Source organism: Schistocerca cancellata, chromosome 3 (genome assembly GCF_023864275.1).
Source record: "Schistocerca cancellata isolate TAMUIC-IGC-003103 chromosome 3, iqSchCanc2.1, whole genome shotgun sequence".
Classification (NCBI taxonomy): domain Eukaryota; kingdom Metazoa; phylum Arthropoda; class Insecta; order Orthoptera; family Acrididae; genus Schistocerca; species Schistocerca cancellata.
Genome location: NC_064628.1, coordinates 391,667,448 through 391,693,337, shown reverse-complemented (window position 1 = coordinate 391,693,337; position 25,890 = coordinate 391,667,448). Strand labels below are relative to the sequence as shown.

General features: G+C 42.4%; 1 protein-coding gene across 1 annotated transcript in view; it reads right to left on the bottom strand.

Moving 5' to 3' along the window:
* Nucleotides 1-487: 487 nt before the first annotated feature.
* The window catches only part of LOC126176329 (prolactin-releasing peptide receptor-like), a 100,258-nt gene continuing 74,855 nt past the window's right edge, over nt 488-25,890 (bottom strand). The window contains exons 2-3 of the mRNA XM_049923480.1: nt 557-1,164; nt 488-512 (exon numbers count right to left, since the gene is read on the bottom strand). Coding sequence (XP_049779437.1) covers nt 488-512; nt 557-1,164 — 633 coding nt within the window. The remainder of the gene's footprint in view (nt 513-556; nt 1,165-25,890) is intronic.

Below are 25,890 nucleotides of genomic sequence, written 5' to 3'. Positions count from 1 at the left end.
AGTGGTCAGTGTGAAGGAATGTCAATCCTAAGGGCCCGGGTTCGATTACCGGCTAGGTCGGAGATTTTTTCCGATCAGGGACTGGGTGTTGTGTTGTCCTAATCATAGTCATTTCATCCTCATAGACGCGCAAGTCGCCGAAGTGCGTCAAATCGAAAGACCTGTACCTGGCGAACAGTCTACCTGACGGGAGGCCCCAGTCACACGACATTTCTACCGGATCCATGAGGAGTAAATTGCGCAGTTTTTCATTATGTAGAGCACGAAATTTTCGATATATGAAGAATACCAGATCTACAAGGAATGTCAGTTATGGAGACTGACCTAGATGGAGGGAGAGAGGTCCAACAGGTTCTCGACAGTCGAGAAGTGGACGATCTCGCCAGAGGCGCAGTAGGAAACGACTGGGACCGCGACGACGCCGACGTCGGACTCTGGCAGCAGCGTCTGCGCCGACTGGCCGGGCTCGCAGGCGCCGGCGACGACGTCATCGGCGTGGGCGCCGCCCGCGCCTCCGCCCCCGCAGCAGCAGGGCAGCAGGCGGCGAAACTCGCGCCGGAAGTTGTCGTTGAGCCAGGCGTAAAGGAATGGGTTGTAGCAGGCCGAGCTGGTGGCGAGAACGTGCGCCACGAAGAAGCCGAGGTGGAAGAAGCGCCAGCGCGTGGCGCGCGCGCTCAGGTCGGCGGCCAGGTTGAGCAGCGCCAGCGGCAGCCAGCAGGCGGCGAACACCGCCACGACGGCAACCAGCAGGCGCAGCGTGCGCCGCGCGCGCGCGCGCGCCGCCTCGCGCACCGCGGCGGGCGGGCTAGCGGCGCTGGCTGCGCGCCGGTCGCGCTCGCGCGCGCGCAGCCGCAGCCAGACGCGGCCGTAGCAGAAGGCGGCGACGACGAGCGGCACGGCCAGCTGCGCGCAGAAGGTGGCGGCGCCGAAGGTGGCGCGCGCGCGCGCCGACGGCCAGTGTTCCTCGCAGGCGCCGTCGGCCGGCCGGTGCTGCACGTGCAGCGCGTACGGCAGCGCGCCCGCGCACGCGCACAGCCACACGGCCGCCACGGCGAACAGGCAGCAGGCGCCGCGCGGCCGCGCGCGCAGCGGCTGCGTCACCGCCACGTACCGGTCCGCAGCCACCACGGCCAGCGACAGCGACGATACGTACACGCTGGTGCCCTGCACACACACGCACACACATAACAGGCACATGCGCGCGCTCCGCTGTCAAGACAGCCGCTCTCCTCCCAGCTCTACATCAGCACTAGACATCACACATCCACCACACCCATAAACGCAACAAGGATTGGGAGATATATGGCCCGCACACAGTGGGCACATAGACCAAGAACGAAGTGCTAAGACACGGATGTAGTTTTTCGACCCTATTGTTCAACCGCTACGCCAAAGAAGCAATGATGGAAAACAAAAGAAAGCTTCAGGCGAGGAACTGAAATGCAAGGTGAAAGGATGTCAATAATACAATTCGCTGATAACATTGTTATCCTGAGTCAAAGTGAACAAAAATTAAATGTTCTGCTGAATGGAATGAACAGCCTAATGAGTACAGAAAATGGACTGTGAGTAAATCGAAGAAAGACGAAACTAATGAGAAGTAGCAGAAATGAGAACGGCGAGAAACTTAACATCAGGATTGATAGTCATGAAGCAGACGAAGTTAAGGAATTCTGCTACCTAGGCAGCAAAATAATTAGGCAGATGGAGCAAGGAAGACATTAAAAGGCATTCCTGTCCAAGAGAAATCTACTAGTATCAAACATAGGCCTTAATTTGAGGATGAAATTTCTGAGAATGTACTTTTGTAGCACAGCAATGTATGCTAGTGAAACATGGACTGTGAGAAAACTGGAACACAAGAGAATCTAAGCATTTGAGATGTGGTGCTACAGACTGTTGAAAATTAGGAGGACTGATAAGGTAAGGAGTGAGGAGGTCCTGCGCAGAATCGGTGAGGAAAGGAAAGCGTGGAAAACATTGATAAGGAGAAGGAACAGGATGATATGGACATCTGTTAAGACATCAAGAAATTACTTCCATGGTACTACAGGGAGCTGTAGAGGATAAAAACTGTAGAAGAAGACAGAGATTGGAATACATCCTGCAAATAACTGAAGACATATGTTGCAAGTGCTAATCTGAGATGAAGAGGTTGGCTGAGAAGAGGAAATCGTGATGGGCCGCATCAAACCAGTCAGAAGGCTGATGACTCAAAAAAAGAAAAATCACACAATGAGCACCAAATTTATTCTGGCAAGATTACAGTCAGTCGCTATCATGTCTATTATAGATCAGAAATGAGGTCTGTTACTCATTTTAAACTGGGTGTCACCTACAATGTAACCGCATGGGGTGGCCAAGCAGTCTGCAGCGCATTGTCACAGTCTGCACAGCTCCCCCCGTTGGAGGTACGAGTCTTCCCTCGGGCATGGAAGTGTGTGTTTTCCTTACTGTAAGTCAGTTTAAGTTAGATTAAATAGTGTGTAAGCTTAGGGACCGATGACCTCAGCAGTTTGGTCCCATAAGACATTACCACAAATTTCCCTTTTTTTTTTTTTGCCTATGTTGTCACCTCCGAACTCACTGCTTTGGTATACTTGGAGACTCCACTGACCAGTCTTCCGCCACTGCCCATTTAACCAAAAACTAGTAACTTGAGTCTTACGTTGGCTGCAAATGGCCTATACCAGTGTAGAATTGCGTTTTATTGGCAGGACACTTAGAAGATGTAACAGACCTACTAAGGAGACTGCACACACTACACTTGTTCATCCTCTTTTAGAATACTGCTGCGTGGTGTGGGATCCTTACCAGATAGTTCAAAGAAGGGCAGCACGTTTTGTATTATCGCGAAATATGGGAGAGAGTGTCACAGAAATGATACAGGATTTGGGCTGAAAATCATTAAAAGAAAGGCGTTTTTCGTTGCGACAGAATCTTCTCAAGAAATTCAAATCGCCAACTCTCTCCTCCGAATGCGAAAATATTTTGCTGACACCGACCTACATAGGGAGGAACGATCACCACGAAAAAATAACAGATATCAGAGCTCGTACGGAAAGATATAGGTGTTCATTCTTTCCGCATGCTATACGAGACTGGAATAACAGAGAACTGTGAAGGTGCTTCGATGAACCCTCTGCCGGGCACTTAAATGTGATTTGCAGAGTATCCATGTAGATGTAGATGTAGAATGGAGAGCGATTACGCGAGATTGCAAGAGCAACTGAGGAGTTATAATATTGCCACTCCATACACAGCTGTTACGAATAACTATTGTTATTTACCAATATGTTCACCAGTCACCATTGATGAGCAGAAGTGATGAGTGTGGGTCACAGAAACATGTTTGCTGTTAAATACGCCATATTGTGTGTCAATGCATTTTCACTGTACACAATGTCAGCCCTATATGTATCGTCGATAACAAGTGTGTTACAACAACTGGTCTATAAGACCACAAATATGTTTTTTGATGATGACATGTCACAGACCAGTCTGACATATTTTAACATTTCAAGATGTACTTGAAAAGCTATAATGACGAAAACATGATTGTGTAAAATATACGATCCATTAAGTCAAATGGTGGAAATTTCTCTCAAAAAATCTATATAGCCTATCTATGGTCCCCCAGGAAGGATAGATCATGTTGCTTGTCTGTTAGCACTGACAACTCCACGAAAACGCTGCTGCTGTGGGTCATTAAGTGAAGATCGTCGGCCACTGCGCTGCCGTGGTGAGCACTAATGCCCGAAATTTGGTATTCTCGACACACTCTTGACACTCTGGACCTTGGAACATTCAATTCCCTAACAATTTCCGAAATGGACTGTCTCATGTGTCCAACTCTAACATTACGCGTTCAAAGTCTGTTACTTCCCGTCCATGCAGCCATAATCTGGTCAGAAAACTTTTCACATGACTCACCTGATTACGAATGACACATCTGCGAATGCACTGCCCTTTCATACCCTGTATACGCGATACTACCACCATCTGTATATGTGCATATTATTATCCCATGACTTATTTTCTCCTGCGGCCTTTTGCTCAAAAAAATGGGTCTGAGCACTATGGGACTTAACTTCTGAGGTTATCAGTCCCCTAGAACTTAGAACTACTTAAACCTAACTAACCCAAGGACATCACACACATCAATGACCGAGGCAGGATTCGAACATGCGACTGTAGCAATTTGTGGAATTGCATCACTGCCACTGATTTCGTATACTTTGATTTATAGTGTTTTTTTACAAGTATATGTCGCGTCAGTTCTTTCGGACATGTCTCGAAGGACAGGCACCATTTTGATCCATGTGTTATTACTAATTAGACCCAAAAGAATTACAGACACTGGCTGTAAGCGGGAATTGATTGAAATCGATTAGGAGAATTGAACATTAGTGTCAGACTGGGATTCGAACCCAAACCTCTTGCTTACTAGGCAGATGCTTTGACCACTAATAATCCGAACACAGTAGTCATTGCAACTGCGTGGACTACCCTAGCACGCCTGAAAGGGTACAGTACCGCCCGACATTGAAAATAGGTACAACATACTTCATTATTTTTGTCAGAACACATTTTTTTTGTAAAATAACTCAATTTCAATTAATACAGCGAAGCCGGATACCAGTGTGGGAAAGAATGACAATTTATTTATTTAATTGATCACATGTGCACTCCCACAAAGTAAATCCCTACGTCCAGTTCGGTGAGATCTTTTGAAATGAATGAATGTATGGTCGTCTGCTAACCACAGATAGTGAATGTGAATATATGATCATCTTTGAGTCGATCCTTTGGCCACCTTTGGTGGGACCAAAGAGATGAAATTTACCGGAGCTTTGAGTGCCTGAAATGTGGCTGACCAATAGGGTAGTAAGGTGCTCCCCCACTTCGACAGAGGTGTGAGAGGACCTGGAGAACGGCCATGTTTCGGCACTCTGCCGCTGGATCCTGTGCTGTTAACACCTGTTTTAGTTGTGCTCCGTAATGACGAAAGAGTGGAGTCATGGTATGCATGTGGAATATTTAAGAGTAGTTTGAAATAATAATTTCTCTATTTCAGGAACTTTTGTGAGGAGAATTAAATGTCAGGCAGGTAATATTAATGGGATTGTAGTAATCTTCGGAAGTGGCCAACGGTCACAATGAAACCACGTGTAGCAATAAGTTGAAATACTTCCGTGTGCTTAAGTTAAGCTGAATCACTAGCGTGTGTACAATAAGTTGAAATATTTAAGAAATAGCGTGTGTACCATAAGTTGAAATATTTAAGAAATGGCGTGTGCAGGACTTGAAATTAGAGACGAGTACTTCCACGTGGTGAGTACTGTGTGAGTCTCAAACTGTGTATGAGACAAAAGATAAAGAGAAGTACTCGTCCATGGTATCAGTTGAGGACTCGCGTGTGTGATGAATAAGTTCTTAATATTACTTTGCGTGATATGATTCCGTGTGACGCTAGATTCAAACTCTGAGAGAGAAGCAAGGTGAGTCGGCCGTCTATCCAGCAACGCCACATGGCTTGCATTGCACAGGAAGACGTGCATATATCTCCAGAGTTCATAGTAGGAAAGTAGAATTACAAAGTGGGGCAGTGTCGTGTGAAACTGGGATAAATATTAATTGAAGTGGGAAAGCTGAAAGGGATAATGTTTTGACTATTCACTATCTTGTATTTCATGTTGTAGTGTGGTGTATGTCATGTAATTTGGGTATGTGTGGTTTGCATGGGAGTGTAGCGAGGTAGTTTCAAAAGATTAGTGGGTTATGCTTTTTCCTTCTGTACCGCTCGATCTGGAGGAAAGTTTCGTGATGATGATTGTGAGAGCCGAAGTGTGAGACATAATAAAAGAGCCACCATCCTATCCAAAAAGTACACTGTAGCGTTAAATAATTACGAGACCATAATATAGAGATTCACCAATGCAAAGCCATGCCCACTGGGCGGAATTTCTCATGTGTTCTTGTTGTAGGTTATAGAATCTGTGTGTTTAGGTTAGAGAATTTATCGGAATAAATAAGATAGTGAAAAGAAAAAGATTGGTGGACTTTTCCCTTGAATTGTATGTTGCCATAATGTCCCGAATTTATAATGTGTGCGCCATTCATATTCAGTGCAGTGGCCACGTGTTGACAAAAGCCGTTAAATAAAAGACAAAAAGAAAATGTGGTATTGCCAGTGCGTAGTGTACAGTCAGAGTTCTGTAAATTACTGATAGTCAGATGCGTGTTTCCGTTGCGTATTAATCATACAGGAGGATAATTTGTAACTTAATTGTGAGTACGAGAGTTCATGTTACTCGATAAATAAGAATGAATCCACTCGCTTGGCAGACCACTCATCTTGCAGGCCTGAGTGCTTGATGCCACAGTATGAGCAAGGCATGTGGGTGCCTCTCACGCCAATCGATTTCAATGAATTCCCGCTCGCAGCCAATGCCTGTCATTCATTTGTCTCTTTGTTTACAAGTTGTTGCAACGCAGTAAAACTTACGAAAGTTGTGTGTAGATCTATTACTACAGTCTGCGCAAGCCTCCTTCCAGTAAAGTGTAATAACTACACTTTAATTAACATGAGTTTAGTTGCGGTCTGGCTGTAACGTCATCCGAGGTATCCCGTAATGCGGCGTTTGACTGACAAGGACCTTACGGTAGCTGAGTGCGAAGTGAATTGAAGTCACTGCATCTCCGGCTGTATTTATATACAGGCGCAGCGGACGGCCAAGGGAACGCCTGTTGTCATCTGCCTTATGCCACCAGTAGTAGCCTCTAAATGGCCGCCTCCTCCGACACATAATATTTTATAACAATGCCATGAATCAATTTAGAATCTTCGTAATTTTTGTATAAACGGCTAAAATCATAGAAAAAGTTTTAGCTCGACTGCATTTAAACTTTCCACTCTACAATTTTTTGAACGGAACTGACAGTAGAACATGAGCTCTGAACTACTAGTTTAAGTGGCCTTACATTTGTTTTTATTTACATCCAGGTCTTGAAACTTGTCATAGCGCTATTACGTAATAGGTCTCATTACGTGTTGTAATCAGAACTTTCTAGCATTAATATAACAGATACATAATTTAGTACAAATAAGGACGTTTTTGTTTCAAATTTAGTTTTCAGTAAATTATTCGAAAACCATTGGAGGTAGCTTAATGGGGGTCACGTAGTTCCTATTTTTATGCTAAACTGAAGCGTCATACAAATTTTCATATTTCTAAGTCTTATATTTAGCGCCTTCAATTTTTCTTAAAAACGTGGATTCTGACCAAAATATTGCTTTAAACACGTTGACATACCAGTTAATTTTGACATGCATCTGCACATTATAACCAATTTTTGGCTTCCTAGCTTTATTATTTTAGCACCACTTATTTTTTTCTTAATACCATGTATTTAGAGAAAGATACTCATCCGATTAATCTCAGATTTGACAGTTTAAACATTAATATGCTAAAGCACATGCTGACAAAATTAGGGAAAGCAACTTTAACCTTTAATTTTATTCTTAAATTATGGTACAATGCTTATGTACTACGCACAGACGCTTATGGTGACGTGGCGCTACTAGCAGTGAACTGGGGTAAGTCCCGACACACTCGCTCACCCCTGTATCTCTAAAACAATACAGCGCTTGTTTCGCCACAGTATGAATGTAATGAGTTCTAGATTGTGTACTTGTGGATGTTTTTGGGGAACGTGTTCATTGCATCACTAAAGCGAATAATCTTTCCAATGACAGAGTGTCCTAGAACATCCTGCGTATCCGTCTGTGGCAGCTTTCGTAAACTGCTAAGACAGCTAACCACGCAGCCGAAACAGGTCTGGTTCAGCCTAAGGCAGCTACTGGTGGGATGGAAACAGGACGGACGTATCATATTGTGAAAATTCAGAAAGATCGCTACGTCGCTATCTTCAGTTACTCAGATGTGAAGAACACATTTACTGTCTCCAGGATAAGGCGCATTCAAGCCAATAAGTGTAAGGTCGGATATCCGCATCTACGCAGATTTTTGTCTTCAAAGTTAATAGGAGTAGAACTGAATAACATTCTATGTGTAGTTGATCGCAAACCGCTATTTCAGGGCTATGGTGTCCTCGGTGGTCCGTTGCATGTCCCTAAACTTGATCCAGGTGCCAAACCATGGGGAGACTTCCAAACATGAATTAGTGCGGGGGACAGGCAAAATAATGCGAACAGTGGTAGTAATAGGGTGGTTGTCTTTGACGGTCAACAATGCAGGTAAGGCTCGTTGCTCTGGACTGTGCGTGTTCAGTATTGACTTGGCATCCGTGCAGGTTGTTAACGAGTAGTGCACTCCGTCTTACAGGCCACGAGTGGCCTACCGGGACCATCCGACCGCCGTGTCATCCTCAGTAGACAATGCGGATAGGAGGGGTGTGGGGCCAGCACACCACTCTCCCGCCCGTTATGGTGGTATTCTTGACCGAAGCCGCTACTATTCGGTCGAATAGCTCCTCAGTTGGAATCACGAGGCTTAGTGCACCCCGAAAAATGGCAACAGCGCATGGCGGCCTGGATGGTCACCCATCTAAGTGCCGACCACGCCCGACAGCACTTAACTTCGGTGGTCTCACGGGAACGGGTGTAACCACTGCGGCAAGACCGTTGCCTTACGAGTAGTGCACACTTCGTGTTCGCCTTCAGAGACCGAGGTCGACATGCAGTGAAAGACCCATCTGAGTTCCAAAGAGAGCAGATTGTGGGCGCCCGATTAGCTGGAGCATCAGTAACCAAGACAGCCAACTTATTAAATATTTCAAGAGCAACTGTTTCAAAAGTCATGACAACCTTCACAAAAGATGGAAAGTCACCATCGTTGAGCCGGCCTCTGGTGGCCGAGCGGTTCTAGGCGCTTCAATCTGGCACCGCGCGACCGCTACGGTCGCAGGTTCGAATCCTACCTCGGGCATGGATGTGTGTGATGTCCTTAGGTTAGTTAGGTTCAAGTAGTTCTAAGTTCTAGGGGACTGATGACCTGAGATGTTAAGTCCCATAGTGCTCAGAGCCATTTGAACCATTTGAACCATTTGAACCATCATCGTTGAAATGTAATAGTGGGCGCAAATCAAAACTAAATGACAGAGATCGTCGTGCGCTAACACGTATTGTGTCAAAACAACACAAAACTACGGCGGCTAAAGTGACTGCAGAGCTCAATAGCCATCTTCGAGAACCCGTATCTATCAACACTGTTCACCGAGAACTCCATAAAGCGAAGATTAATGGACGAGCTGCTATACCGAAATCGATAGTGACGACAACCAACGCAAGGAAGCGTAAAACATGGTGTCTTGGACGGCTGATAAGTGGAAACACGTCACATGGTCCGATGAGTCAACGTGTTCGTTATTTCCAACATCGGGCAGGGTTTACGTCTGGAGAACGCCAAAAGAAGCCGATAATCCTGACTGCTTGATTCCAACGGTTAAGCATGGAGGTGCAAGTGTGACAGTGTGGGCAGCCATGACATGGTATTCTGCTGGTCCCATTATTAGTCTCAAAGGCCGGGTTACAGCCGAAGATTATGTGAACCTTTTAGATGATCTGGTGCACTCCATGATTCAAATGTTGTTCCCAACAATGATGCCATATTTCAGGACAATAATGCACCCATTCACACAGTCAGGACAGTACAATCGCGGTATGAGGAGCGTGCAACTGAACTGCAGTGTCTAGTGTCTTCCCTGGCCAGCACAGTCCCCGGACTTGAACATTATCGAACCTTTGTGGGCGGTATTGGAGCGCAGACTCCGGAGCAGATTTCCGCTTCCGTCGTCACTGTAGGAGTTCGAAGAAGATCTGATCGAAGAGTAGCATAACATTCCATTATGCAATCATTATATGCCACTATTCCAAGATGAATCGCAGCTATATTACGGGCAAATGCAGGTCCAACTCCTTATTAATAAACCATTTCCAAGTAAGTACAGGTATCCACATTGTTTTTCCTATCCCCTGTAGATGGCGCATGGTTTTTGTGTCAAGCTGTGCTTCCCTCTGGCGATCTAAAATTTAAAACACATGAGAAGTGGTTTTTGTTGACTGCTCTACTACGAGTCAAAAAAACTAAAGCTATATTTCTGTATGTATATCACCACAAATAAAACGTGTTACATCAGTATTAATGGCACTTGGAAGTAAAACTACCTTCTTGATATTTAGCTGGAAATCCACATTTTAGAGTCCGTGGTTGTGTACAAAATATGAGTCTTGCAAAGACGAAAACAACAACCATCCACTTTTAGTAATGTTATTTATCTACGAAGACAGACACGTTCATCATCAGAAAGCTGCTCACGTATATATTTGATTTGTTGATGTTTACACTAGTTGTTGAAAAAATAAACGGGCAACTAATGTACACAACAACAGCCATCTGAAGATGAATCAGTCGGTTCGAAAATCGACTTTTCTTCAACGGTAGTTGTGAATACCAGTATTATTTTTTGAATTTTGGACAAGTCAGTATTATCTCAATTGCTTTTCTGAAAACTTACATATAATTTTATACACAGTATATTACACTTCAAGCTAAAATTTAAGAAAATGAATTACTAAAATAAGATGTTTTAGTTTCGATGTTATAATCGATAAGTACTAGTTCCAAATGTAGGGTTAAAATTATTTTTTTTAGAAACATTTGAAATTACAAACTATTGGCACACTTAAAATTTTTTTATTAATTACGCAATACTGTGTGGTTACTATGGTTATTTCTGGATCCATTTATGAAATAATAATCGAAAGTAATAATACAACAGAAACTAGTAGAAATTCATTTGTTAAGAAAAATTGTAAACCCTTTGGATTATAGTTATTTTCGCAGAGTGTGAGAGTAATAAACATGCCTCTGATGTGATAGGACGCATTTTTGTATTTTGTGCGAACAATGTACTCTCGGCTTTGTTAATGTGAAAAATCAAAAACCTCTATGGTGTACTAAAATGTGAGAAAATGTAATTACGTACAAACAAAAATTCTGCAACAACGGTCTTCAAATTTATTTAGTTCAATCCAACCGCGAAGACCTAAAGTGTGACATTTTGAGCTTCGAGAATTAGACCCCTAGACGAGAAGAATTGGAGCCAACTCTGCGTGACAAGCAAAGTAAACTAGGAAGCTTATTGTAGTCTTCGCTCCTCTCAGATCTTCATAAAAGACTAATGTGGGAAATAGATAGAATTAGCAAGGAGGGGGGAGATTAAACCGGTAACGTCGCTGTTTATGTAAATATGAGGGCTACTTTTTTTTCTTGTTTTTTATCTGTCGCAGAATGGAAACCACAGTGATAATCAAAAATGTTTTACTTTTTTTACATTTCATACCTTCCACCGACTTCTCTAAGTAATCGATACTCCGACTTAGACATCTGTCCAACATCGTAGTCACAGCTGGCAGCCGCCTGTGTTTTCTGCCAATTCTCTACGCTGCTCTGCAGCTCGTTCGTTGTCTGTGTGCTCAGAAGTGAAAAGTGCGACGTGACGCGATCGACAGGCGTATCAGAGCTACTGCGCAACACATCTGCACAAAGCTTCATCGGATTTTCAGTGTGGTTTAATTTCGCGACCGCTCACACCTTGAAAAACGAAATAGCCCTCGTAAATAGTAGTATCAGCAGTCGCTTGTTGTTTTCTTCTTCGCAACAATCAGGTTGTAAAAACTTTCTTATTGGTACTTAGAACCCGTCAGTTTTCTGATGTGGCGCTTAGAACGGTCTTAATAAAGTATTTATTTTCTACTTTGTTTTAGCGTCGATTCGGGGAACAGCATAATCCTCAATTTTTGGAAACGAATCAGATATGTTCAAACAGGGATATATTAAACTTCCTGGCAGATTAAAACTGTGTGCCCGACCGAGACTCGAACTCGGGACCTTTGCCTTTCGCGGGCAAGTGCTCTACCATCTGAGCTACCGAAGCACGACTCACGCCCGGTCCTCACAGCTTTACTTCTGCCAGTATCTCGTCTCGGGGAGGGATATATTATTATTATTTCTTTCCTTTCTCAGACGTTATGTCTATTAAAAATGGAAAGTGACGCGGACCTTGATCAAGCGTGACTTCCTTTTAACTGTACGGTCTATGTTACACTGCATTTAGGAACTTTCGGGTAATTGAACATGTATCAATAATTACAGATTTCTGTAGTTGTATATATACGTTTGGATGTAGCTGCATTGCATTGATGTACTGGTGGATATTGTGTGGTATGACTCCTGTAGTTGACAGTATAATCGGTATAATGTCAACTTTATCCTGATGCCACATGTCCTTGACTTCCTCAGCCAGTTGGATGTATTTTTCAATTTTTTCTCCTGTTTTCTTCTGTATATTTGTTGTATTGGGTATGGATATTTCGATTAGTTGTGTTAATTTCTTCTTTTTATTGGTGAGTATGATGTCAGGTTTGTTATGTGGTGTTGTTTTATCTGTTATAATGGTTCTGTTCCAGTATAATTTGTATTCATCATTCTCCAGTACATTTTGTGGTGCACACTTGTATGTGGGAATGTGTTGTTTTATTATTTTATGTTGTATGGCAAGTTGTTGATGTATTATTTTTGCTACATTGTCATGTCTTCTGGGTACTCTGTATTTGCTAGTATTGTACATCCGCTTGTGACGTGATCTACTGTTTCTGTTTGTTTGCAAAGTCTGCATTTATCTGTTGTGGTATTGGGATCTTTAATAATATGCTTGCTGCAATATCTGGTGTTTCTTGTTTGATCCTGTATTGCAATCATGAATCCTTCCGTCTCACTGTATATATTGCCTTTTATTAGCCATGTGTTGGATGCGTCTTGATTGATGTATGGCTGTGTTAGATGATACAGGTGCTTGCCATTTAGTGTTTTCTTTTTCCAATTTACTTTCTTCGTATCTGTCGATATTATGTGACCTAAAGGGTTGTAGAAATGTTTATGAAATTGCAATGGTGTAACCGATGTATTTATAAGAGTGATTGCTTTGTGTATTTTGCTAGTTTCTGCTCGTTCTATAACGAATTTTCTTAAATTGTCTACCTGTCCATAATGTAGGTTTTTTTATATCTATATATCTCCTTCCAGCTTCCTTTCTGCTTAATGTGAATCTTTCTGTTGCTGAATGTATGTGATGTATTCTACATTTGTGGCATTGTGATCGTGTAAGTGTATTGAGTGCTTCTAGGTCTGTGTTACTCAATTTCACTACTCCAAACGAGTATGTCAATATTAGTATAACATAAGTATTTATAGCTTTTGTCTTGTTTCTTGCTGTCAGTTCTGTTTTCATTCTTTTTGTTAGTCTTTGTCAATATTTTTCTTTTAGTTCTTCTTCAATATTTGTATTATCTATTCCTATTTTTTGTCTGTATCCTACATATTTATAGGCATCTGTTTTTTCTATCGCTTCTATGCGGTCGCTGTGGTTATCCAATATGTAATCTTCTTGTTTAGTGTGTTTTCCCCTGACTATGCTATTATTCGTACATTTGTCTGTTCCAAAAGCCATATTTATATCATTGCTGAATACTTCTATTATCTTTAGTAATTGGTTGAGTTGTTAATTTGTTGCTGCCAGTAGTTTTAGAACATCCATGTATAGCAAATGTGTGATTTTGTGTTGGTATGCTCCAGTAATATTATATCTATAATTTGTATTATTTAGCATGTTGGATAGTGGGTTCAGAGCAAAGCAAAACCAGAAAGGACTTAATGAGTCTCCTTGGTATATTCCACGCTTAATCTGTATTAGCTGTGATGTGATATTATTTGAATTTGTTTGGATATTAAGTGTGGTTTTCCAATTTTTCATTACTATGTTTAGGAACTGTATCAATTTAGGATCTACTTTGTATATTTCCAATATTTGTAGTAACCATGAGTGGGGTACACTATTAAGAGCTTTTTGGTAATCAATGTATGCGTAGTGTAGCGACCTTTGTTTGGTTTTAGCTTGATACGTCACCTCTGTATCTGTTATCAGTTGCTCTTTACATCCTCGTGCTCCTTTGCAGCAGCCTTTTTGTTCTTCATTTATAATTTTGTTCTGTGTTGTATGTGTCATTAAGTTCTGTGTAATGACTGAAGTTAATATTTTGTATATTGTTGGTAGGCATGTTATGGGGCGATATTTTGCTGGGTTTGCTGTGTCTGCTTGATCTTTAGGTTTCAGATAATTTATTCCTTGTGTAAGTGTATCAGGGAAAGTGCATGGGTCTGCAATGTAACTGTTAAATAATTTAGTTAGATGTGAATGTGTTGAGGTGAACTTCTTTAGCCAGAAATTTGCTATTTTATCTTTTCCAGGGGCTTTCCAATTGTGCGTAGAATTAATTGCTCGGGTGACTTCATGTTGAAAAATTATCACTTCAGGCATTTGTGGTATCATCTTGTATGTGTCTGTTTCTGCTTGTATCCACCGTGCATGCCTGTTATGTTGTACCGGGTTTGACCATATGTTGCTCCAGAAGTGTTCCTTGTCTATTATGTTTGGTGGACTGTCTATTTTAAGGTGTGTGTTATCTATTGTCTGGTAAAATTTCTTTTGGTTTGTGTTGAATGTTTGGTTTTGTTTCCTTCTATTTTCACTTTTTTTGTATCTTCTAAGTCGTTTGGCCAATGCTTGTTATTTCTGCTTCTTTTCATCTAATTGCTCTATCGCTTTTTGTGAGATTTTACCTAACCTTTTTCGTTTTTGTATGATATTTCATTTCTTATAAATTGTGTTAGCTGTCCGATGTCCTTTCTCAATTTTTCTATTCTGATTTTTAGCCTGTGTTGCCATGCTGGTTTTGTGGGTTTCTTCTGTGTGTTGGTTGGTTCTGATCTCTGCCTAGTGTGTATATTGAGCTAACTATTTGTAGTATCGTTCCCAGAACCGATCGCGGTCCTCTGGTTTGGAGCCAAGTAGAAGGCTTAAACCAGAGGCTCAGGCGATTCTGCGGAGATCCGGGGGTGCAAATTGCTCGACCTCTGCTATCGGGTGGAGAAATGTAGGGTCCTCCTGAATAGGTCAGGCGTGCACTACACGCAGGAAGCGGCTACAAGGGTAGCGGAGTACGTGTGAAGTGCGCATGTGGGCTTTTAAGGTTAGAGAATTCCCTCCCGAGGCCCGACAAGACGCCTCCTGAGACGCGGCAAGGTAGGAGTAGGCAAAATGCAACAGGGAATAACTATTAATCTGCTAATAGTAAACAACAGGAGCGTCTATAGAAAGGTCCTAGAACTGCTCTCATTAATAAACGGTCACAATGCCCACATAGTACTAGGGACAGAAAGTTGGCTGAAACCAGATATAAACAGTAAAGACATTCTAAAATCAGATTGGAATGTATACCGCAGAGACAGGCTGAACAGTGAAGGGGGAGGAGTGTTTATAGCGATAAAAAGTGCAATAGTATCGAAGGAAATTGACGGAGATTCGAAATGTGAAATAATTTGGGTGAAGGTCACGGTTAAAGCAGGCTCAGACATGGTAATTGGATGTCTCTATAGGCCCCTGGCTCAGCAGTTGTTGTGGCTGAGCACCTGAAGGATAATTTGGAAAATATTTAGAGTAGATTTCCCCACCATGTTATAGTCTGGGTGGAGATTTTAATTTGCCGGATATAGACTGAGAGACTCAAACGTTCATAACGGGTGGCAGGGACAAAGAATCCAGTGAAATTTTTTTAAGTGCTTTATCTAAAACTACCTTGAGCAGTTAAACAGAGAACCGACTCGTGCCGATAACATATTAGACCTTCTGGTGACAAACAGACCCGAACTATTTGATAAAGTTAACGCAGAACAGGGAATCAGCGATCATGAAGCGGATACTACATCGATGATTTCAGCCGTAAATAGAAATATTAGAAAAGGTAGGAAGATTTTTTCTGTTTAGCAAAAGTGACAAGAAGCAGATTTTAGAGTACCTGATGGCTCAACACAAAAGTTTTGTCTCAAGTACAGATAATGTTGAGGATCAGTGGACAAAGTTCAAAACCATCGTACAATATGCGTTAGATGAGTATGTGCCAATCAAGATCGTAAGAGATGGAAAAGAGCCACCGTGGTACAACAACCGAGTTAGAAAACTGCTGCGGAAGCAAAGGGAACTTCACAACAAACATAAACATAGCCAAAGCCTTGTAGACAAACAAAAATTACGCGAAGCGAAATGTAGTGTGAGGAGGGCTATGCGAGAGGCGTTCAATGAATTCGAAAGTAAAGTTCTATGTACTGACTTGGGAGAAAATCCTAAGAAATTTTGGTCTTATGTCAAAGCAGTTGGTGGATCAAAACAAAATTTCCAGACACTCTGTGACCAAAATGGTACTGAAACAAAGGATGACAGACTAAAGGCCGAAATACTAAATGTCTTTTTTCCAAATCTGTTTCACAGAGGAAGACTGCACTGTAGTTCCTTGTCTAGATTGTCGCACAGATGACAAAATGGTAGATATCGAAACAGACGACAGACGGATAGAGAAAATCGCTCAAAAGGGGAAAGGCCGCTGGACCTGATGGGATACCAGTTAGATTTTACACAGAGTACGCGAAGGAACTTGCCCCCCTTCTTGCAGCGGTTTACCGTAGGTCTCTAGAAGAGCGTAGCGTTCCAAAGGATTGGAAAAGGGCACAGGTCATCCCCGTTTTCAAGAAGGGACGTCGAACAGATGTGCAGAACTATAGACCTATATCTCTAACGTCGATCAGTTGTAGAATTTTGCAATACTTATTATGTTCGAGTATAATGACTTTTCTGGAGACTAGAAATCTACTCTGTAGGAATCAGCATGGGTTTCGAAAAAGACGATCGTGTGAAACCCAGCTCGCGCTGTTCGCGCTATTCGAGACTCAGAGGGCCATAGACACGGGTTCCCAGGTAGATGCCATGTTTCTTGACTTCCGCAAGGCGTTTGATACAGTTCCCCACAGTCGTTTAATGAACAAAGTAAGAGCATATGGACTATCAGACCAATTGTGTGATTGGATTGAAGAGTTCCTAGACAACAGAACGCAGCATGTCATTCTCAATGGAGAGAAGTCTTCCGAAGTAAGAGTGATTTCAGGTGTGCCGCATGGAAGTGTCGTAGGACCGTTGCTATTCACAATATACATAAATGACCTTGTGGATGACATCGGAGGTTTACTGAGGCTTTTTGCGAATGATGCTGTGGTATATCGAGAGGTTGTAACAATGGAAAATTGTACTGAAATGCAGGAGGGTATGCAGCGAATTGACGCATGGTGCAGGGAATGGCAATTGAATCTCAATGTAGACAAGTGTAGTGTGCTGCGAATACACAGAAAGATAGATCCCTTATCATTTAGCTACAATATAGCAGGTCAGCAACTGGAAGCAGTTAATTCCATAAATTATCTGAGAGTACGCATTAGGAGTGATTTAAAATGGAATGATCATATAAAGTTGATCATTGGTAAAGCAGATGCCAGACTAAGATTCATTGGAAGAATCCTAAGAAAATGCAGTCCGAAAACAAAGGAAGTAGGTTACAGTACGCTTGTTCGCCCACTGCTTGAATACTGCTCAGCAGTGTGGGATCCGTACCAGATGGGGTTGATAGAAGAGATAGAGAAGATCCAACGGAGAGCAGCGCGCTTCCTTACAGGATCATTTAGTAATCGCGAAAGCGTTACGGAGATGATAGATAAACTCCGGTGGAAGACTCTGCGTGAGAGACGCTCAGTAGCTCGGTACGGGCTTTTGTTGAAGTTTCGAGAACATACCTTCACCGAGGAGTCAAACAGTATATTGCTCTCTCCTACGTATATCTCGAGAAGAGACGATGAGGATAAAACCAGAGAGATTAGAGCCCACACAGAGGAATACCGACAATCCTTCTTTCCACGAACAATACGAGACTGGAATAGAAGGGAGAACCGATAGAGGTACTCAAGGTACCCTCCGCCACACACCGTCAGGTGGCTTGCGGAGTATGGATGTAGATGTAGATGTAGTGAGTGCTCCCTTATAAACCAGTAGTTGTAACTCTTCCATAGTTGTATTTTCATTTATTTTGTTATGTATGATTGTGTTGATAGTTCTTATTGTTGTTTCGACTTGTGGGTTATTTGGTGGTGTATGCAAGAATGGTCTAATGTCTGTATTTGTGTCTTTGTATTCTATATACGTCAGCTGAAATTTTTCTTCTATATCTAACATGTGTGTCACTTCGTGTTCTATTTGTGCTTGTTCTGGTTGCTGTCTTAAGATTTCGTTTTCCTCTGATTGTTTAATTGATACGTGTTGTTCTTTGTTTGTTTGCTCTTTCTTCTTCTTCTGATTGCACATTATTTTGTTCCAGTATTTGTTGTACTTGTTGTTTGATGTTTTCTAGTTCTGACTGGCGTATCCTGTTATTTTTGATTATTACACGGATCTGCCCCCCCCCCCCCCACGAACCATGGACCTTGCCGTTGGTGGGGAGGCTTACGTGCCTCAGCGATACAGATAGCCGTACCGTAGGTGCAACCACAACGGAGGGGTATCTGTTGAGAGGCCAGACAAACGTGTGGTTCCTGAAGAGGGGCAGCAGCCTTTTCAGTAGTTGCAAGGGCAACAATCTGATCTGGCCTTGTAACACTAACCAAAACGGCCTTGCTGTTGTGGTACTGCGAACGGCTGAAAGCAAGGGGAAACTACGGCCGTAATTTTTTCCCGAGGGCATGCAGCTTTACTGTATGGGTAAATGATGATGGCGTCCTCTTGGGTAAAATATTCCGGAGGTAAAATAGTCCCCCATTCGGATCTCCGGGCTCGGCTACTCAAGAGGATGTCGTTATCAGGAGAAAGAAAACTGGCGTTCTACGGATCGGAGCGTGGAATGTCAGATCCCTTCATCGGGCAGGTAGGTTAGAAAATTTAAAAAGGGAAATGGATAGGTTAAAGTTAGATATGGTGGGAATTAGTGAAGTTCGGTGGAAGGAGGAACAAGACTTCTGGTCAGGTGACTACAGGGTTATAAACTCAAAATCAAATAGGGGTAATGCAGGAATAGGTTTAATAATGAATAGGAAATTAGGAATGCGGGTAAGCTACTACAAACAGCATAGTGAACGCATTATTGTGGCCAAGATAGATACGAAGCCCACGCCTACTACAGTAGTACAAGTTTATTTACCAACTAGCTCTGCAGATGGCGAAGAAATTGAAGAAATGTATGATGAAATAAAAGAAATTATTCAGGTAGTGAAGGGAGACGAAAGTTTAATAGTCATGGGTGACTGGAATTCGACAGTAGGAAAAGGGAGAGAAGGAAACGTAGTAGGTGAATATGGATTGGGAGTAAGAAATGCAAGAGGAACCCACCTGGTAGAATTTTGCACAGAGCATAAGTTAATCGTAGCTAAAACTTGGTTCAAGAGTCATGAAAGAAGGTTGTATACATGGAAGAAGCCTGGAGATACTGACAGGTTTCAGATAGATTATATAATGGTAAGACAGGGATTTAGGAACCAGGTTTTAAATTTTAAGACATTTCCAGTGAGATGTGGATTCTGACCACAATCTTATGACCTGTAGATTAAAACTGAAGAAACTGCACAAAGGTGGGAATTTAAGGAGATGGGACCTGGATAAACTGAAAGAACCAGAGGTTGTACAGAGTTTCAGGGAGAGCATAAGAGGACAATTGACAGGAATGGGGGAAAGAAGTACAGTAGAAGAAGAATGGGTAGCTTTGAGGGATGAAGTAGTGAAGGCAGCAGAGGATCAAGTAGGTAAAAAGATGAGGGCTAGTAGAAATCCTTGGGTGACAGAATTTAATTGATGAAAGGAGAAAATATAAAAATGCACTAAATGAAGCAGGCAAAAAGGAATACAAACGTCTCAAAAATGAGATCGACAGGAAGTGCAAAATGGCTAAGCAGGCAAGGCTAGGGGACAAATGCAAGGATGTAGAGGCTTATCTCACTAGGGGTGAGGTAGATACTGCCTACAGGAAAATTAAAGAGACCTTCAGAGAAAAGAGAACCACTTGTATGAATATCAAGAGCTCAGATGGAAACCCAGTTCTAAGCAAAGAAGGGAAAGCAGAAAGGTGGAAGGAGTATATAGAGGGTCTATGCACTTGAGGACAATATTATGGAAATGGAAGAGGATGTAGATGAAGATGAAATGGGAGATATAATACTGCGTGAAGAGTTTGACAGAGCACTGAAAGACCTGAGTCGAAACAAGGCCCCGGGAGTAGACAACATTCCATTAGAACTACTGACAGCCTTGGGAGAGCCAGTCCTGACAAAGCTCTACCACCTGGTGAGCAAGATGTATGAAACAGGCGAAATACCCTCAGACTTCAAGAAGAATATAATAATTCCAATCCCAAAGAAAGCAGGTGTTGACATATGTGAAAATTACCGAACTATCAGTATAATAAGTCACAGCTGCAAAATTCCTCCGCGGATTCATTACAGGCGAATGGGAAAACTAGTAGAAGCCGACCTCGGGGAAGATCAGTTCGGATTCCGTAGAAATGTTGGGACACGTGAGGCAATACTGACCCTACGATTTATCTTAGAAGCTACATTAAGGAAAGGCAAACCTGCGTTTCTAGCATTTGTAGACTTAGAGAAAGCTTTTGACAGGGTTGACTGGAATACTCTATTTCAAATTCTGAAGGTGGAAGGGGTAAAATACAGGGAGCGAAAGGCTATTTACAATTTGTACAGAAACCAGATGGCAGTTATAAGAGTGGAGGGGCATGAAAGGGAAGCAGTGGTTGGGAAGGGAGTGAGACAGGGTTGTAGTCTCTCCCTGATGTTATTCAATCCGTATATTGAGCAAGCAGTGAAGGAAACAAAAGAAAAATTCGGAGTAGGTATTAAAATCCATGGAGAAGTAATAAAAACTTTGAGGTTCGCCGATGACACTGCAGTTCTGTCAGAGACAGGAAAGGACTTGGAAGAGCCGTTGAATGGAATGGATAGTGTCTTGAAAGGAGGGTATAAGATGAACATCAACAAAAGCAAAACGAGGATAATGGAATGTAGTCGAATTAAGTCGGGTGATGCTGAGGGAATTAGATTAGGAAATGAGACACTTAAAGTAGTAAAGGAATTTTGCTATTTGGGGAGCAAAATAACTGATGATCGTCGAAGTAGAGAGGATATAAAATGTAGACTGGCAATGGCAAGCCCGCAGCTCGTGGTCGTGCGGTAGCGTTCTCGCTTCCCACGCCCGGGTTCTCGGGTTCGATTCCCGGCGGAGTCAGGGATTTTCTCTGCCTCGTGATGGCTGGGTGTTGTATGATGTCCTTAGGTTAGTTAGGTTTAAGTAGTTCTAAGTTCTAGGGGACTGATGACCATAGATGATAAGTCGCATAGTGCTCAGAGCCATTTGAACCATTTTTTTTTTTTTTTTTTTTTTTTTGGCAATGGCAAGGAAACCGTTTCTGAAGAAGAGAAATTTGTTAACATCGAGTATAGATTTAAGTGTCAGGAAGTCATTTCTGAAAGTGTTTGTATGCAGTGTAGCCATGTATAGAAGTGAAACATGGACGATAGCTAGTTTGGACAAGAAGAGAATAGAAGCTTTTGAAATGTTGCGCTACAGAAGAATGCTGAAGATTAGATGGGTAGATCACATAACTAATGAGGAAGTATTGAATAGGATTGGGGAGAAGAGAAGTTTGTGGCACAACTTGACTAGAAGAAGGGATTGGTTGGTAGGACATGTGTTGAGGCATCAGGAGATCACCAATTTAGTATTGGAGGGCAGCGTGGAGGGTAAAAATCGTAGAGGGAGACCAAGAGATGAATACACTAAGCAGATTCAGAAGGATGTAGGTTGCAGTAGGTACTGGTAGATGAAGAAGCTTGCACATGATAGAGTAGCATGGAGAGCTGCATCAAACCAGTCTCAGGACTGAAGACCACAACAACAACACGGATCTGATCAGCTAGTCGTTGTTCTGTTAAAGATTTTAATTCCTGGTATCTGGTAAAAAATGTTGTGTATACTTGTGATCTGTATCCAGTTTTGTTGGTTCCTAAGTTTGTTGCTTGGTAATAACAGAACATGAGGTGTCGGTTAACTTCATCTGACCATCTCATCCTCTGTCTTTGTTTTCCTTTTAGAGTGGTTGCAGGAAGCACATCCTGCAAAACACCTCTATTTGGATTTAAATCATTTTCCGTGTGGCTAGCAGTGTCGTTACCATTGTGGACAGGCATAGGGTTCAAGCGTCGTCCCCGACCATGACAGCGCTTGTCCGAGGCTTCATTAGTTCTGTCCTGAACCAACTAATCACACTAAAAGGCGAGTTAGCCCTAATAGTGGTTTGTTCTTTTCGTCGCCTTTTACGACTGGCAGAACATACCGGAGGCCTATTCTTTTCCCGGGCCTCTACGGGGTTTATTATTATTATTATTATTATCATTATTATTATTACTCGAAAAGCTCCCAGAGTGGAAGACGCTAAGTGAAGATGGTTCATTTTCCGTTCTTCTGGTTCTTTTTATTTGCCCACCAGTTTCTCATTGCGAGAATTTAGCTCTTCTTTCATCGCTCCATTTTGTTCCGGTTCTTCGGGCATTTGCCTCTGGTTAAACCTCCCATTCTTCTACTTTAAGTCTAAAATTGTTCCTCACGTCTATTTTTTCTTTGGTGATTTTGGCTAATTCTAAGTCTTTGTTAACATTTTGGATCCATTCTCCTCCATTAGCGAGGGAATCTATGTATTTTACTATTCTTTTTGTTAATCTTGTGTTCGGGAAGCCTCATTATGTAGCCATCGAATTTGAGGCGTCTTTTCCTCATGTCCGTCTCTGTGTTAGAATATTCTTCAATTTTGGACGTTTCCTGTAGTCTATATCCATTTTCGGTCCATCTTGGTCCCAAAATTTCCCTAACTATTTTTCTTCCTTCTTTCTTTAGATTTTCTATATCAGTTTTCCTGTTTAGTGGCAAGGTTTCCCTAACATATAACATTGAGGGTTTAATTACTCCAGAATGAGATTTTCACTCTGCAGCGGAGTGTGCGCTGATATTAAACTTCCTGGCAGATTAAAACTGTGTGCCCGACCGAGACTCGAACTCGGGACCTATGCCTTTCGCGGCAAGTGCTCTACCATCTGAGCTACCGAAGCACGACTCACGCCCGCTACTCACAGCTTTACTTCTGCCAGTACCTCGTCTCCTACCTTCCAAACTTTACAGAAGCTCTCCTGCGAACCTTGCAGAACTAGCACTCCTGAAAGAAGGGATATTGCGGACACATGGCTTAGCCACAGCCTGGGGGATGTTTCCAGAATGACATTTTCACTCTGCAGCGGAGTGTGCGCCGATATTAAACTTCCTGGCAGATTAAAACTGTGTGCTCGACCGAGACTCGAACTCGGGACCTTTGCCTTTCGCGGCGAGTGCTCTACCACCTGAGCTACCGAAGCACGACTCACGCCCGCTACTCACAGCTTTACTTCTGCCAGTACCTCGTCTCCTACCTTCCAAACTTTACAGAAGCTCTCCTGCGAACCTTGCAGAACTCTTTTTTTTTTAATTTTTTTTTTTTTTTTTTTTTTTTGCCCTCTACAGCTCCCTCTAGTACCATGGAAGTCATTCCCTCATGTCTTAGCAGATGTACCATCATCCTGTCCCTTCTCCTTATCAGTGTTTTCCTAACATTCCTTTCCTCTTCGATTCTGCGTAGAACCTCCTCATTCCTTACCTTATCAGTCCACCTAATTTTCAACATTCGTGTATAGCACTATATCTCAAATGCATCGATTCTCTTCTGTGCCGGTTTTCCCACAGTCCATGTTTCACTACCATACAATGCTGTACTCCAGACGTACATCCTCAGAAATTTCTTCCTCAAATTAAGGCCGGTATTTGATATTAGTAGACTTCTCTTTGCCATAGCGAGTCTGCTTTTGATGTCCTCCTTGCTCCGTCCGTCATTGGTTATTTTACTGCCTAGGTAGCAGAATTCCTTAACTTCATTGACTTCGTGACCATCAACTGATGTTAAGTTTCTCGCTGTTCTCATTTCTACTACTTCTCATTACCTTCGTCTTTCTTCGATTTACTCTCAAACCGTATTGTGTACTCATTAGACTCTTCATTCCGTTCAGCAGATCATTTAATTCTTCTTCACTTTCACTCAGGATAGCAATGTCATCAGCGAATCGTATCATGATATCCTTTCACCTTGTATTTTAATTCCACTTCTGAACCTTTCTTTTATTTCCATCATTGCTTCCTCGATGTACAGGTTGAAGAGTAGGGGCGAAAGGCTACAGCCTTGTCTTACACCCTTCTTAATACGAGCACTTCGTTCTTGATCGTCCACTCTTATTATTCCCTCTTGGTTGTTGTACATATTGTATATGACCCGTCTCTCCCTATAGCTTACCCCTACTTTTTTCAGAATCTCGAACAGCTTGCACCATTTTATATTGTCGAACGCTTTTTCCAGGTCGACAGATCCTATGAAAGTGTCTTGATTTTTCTTCAGCCTTGCTTCCATTATTAGCCGTAACGTCAGAATTGCCTCTCTCGTCCCTTTACTTTTCCTAAAGCCAAACTGATCGTCACCTAGCGCATTCTCAATTTTTCTTTTCCATTCTTCTATATATTATTCTTGTAAGCAGCTTCGATGCTTGTGTGGATGATGCTTTTCCGAAAGTCAGATGGTATATCGCCAGACTCATATATTCTACACACCAACGCGAATAGTCGTTTTGTTACCACTTCCCCCAATGATTTTAGAAATTCTGATGGAATGTTATCTATCCCTTCTGCCTTATTTGACCGTAAGTCCTCCAAAGCTCTTTTAAATTCCGATTCTAATACTGGGTCCCCTATCTCTTCTAAATCGACTCTTGTTTCTTCTTCTATCACATCAGACAAATCTTCACCCTCATAGAGGTTTTCAATGTATTCTTTCCACCTATCTGCTCTCTCCTCTGCATTTAACAGTGGAATTCCCGTTGCACTCTTAATGTTACCACCGTTGCTTTTAATGTCACCAAAGGTTTTTTTGACTTTCCTGTATGCTGAGTCTGTCCTTCCGACAATCATATCTTTTTCGATGTCTTCACATTTTTCCTGCAGCCATTTCGTCTTAGCTTCCCTGCACTTCTTATTTATTTCATTCCTCAGCGACTTGTATTTCTGTATTCCTGATTTTCTCGGAACATGTTTGTACTTCCTCCTTTCATCAATCAACTGAAGTATTTCTTCTGTTACCCATGGCTTATTCGCAGCTATCTTCTTTGTACCTATGTTTTCCTTCCCAACTTCTGTGATGGCCCTTTTTAGAGATGTCCATTCCTCTTCAACTGTACTGCCTACTGCGCTATTCCTTGTTGCTGTATCCATAGCGTTAGAGAACTTCAAACGTATCTCGTCATTCCTTAGTACGAGGGTCGGTCAAAAAGTAATGCCTCCCATTTTTTTTCTACTTAAAGAAATTAAGTTAAGTGAAAAATTTGAATTTGGCGCCATTCCTCAAACCTTCTTCTGCAATCCACTGCAGTAGTAACTTTCTGTGTCAACAGGTGGCAGCACAGCAGAAGTTTGTAAGATGGCCGACATCGATGTTCGTTTGAGACAGCGTTGTGTGATTGAATTCTTGAATGCAGAAGGTGAAACGCCCATACGCATTCATGAAAGACTGAAGAAGGTGTATGGTGTTGTGCCAGTGGATGTCAGCACTGTTAGACGATGGGTTCGTCGTTGTAAGGAAGCTGAAGGGCAAACACCGTTGACTGACGAAAAGCGGAGCGGCAGGCCGGTGAGTGCAGTGACTCCACACAACATTCAGCAAGTTGATGACATCATTCGTGGTGACCGTCGGGTGACTGCAGATGAAGTGTGTCGCATTATTTCTCTTAGTAAAGGCAGTGTGATCACGATTAT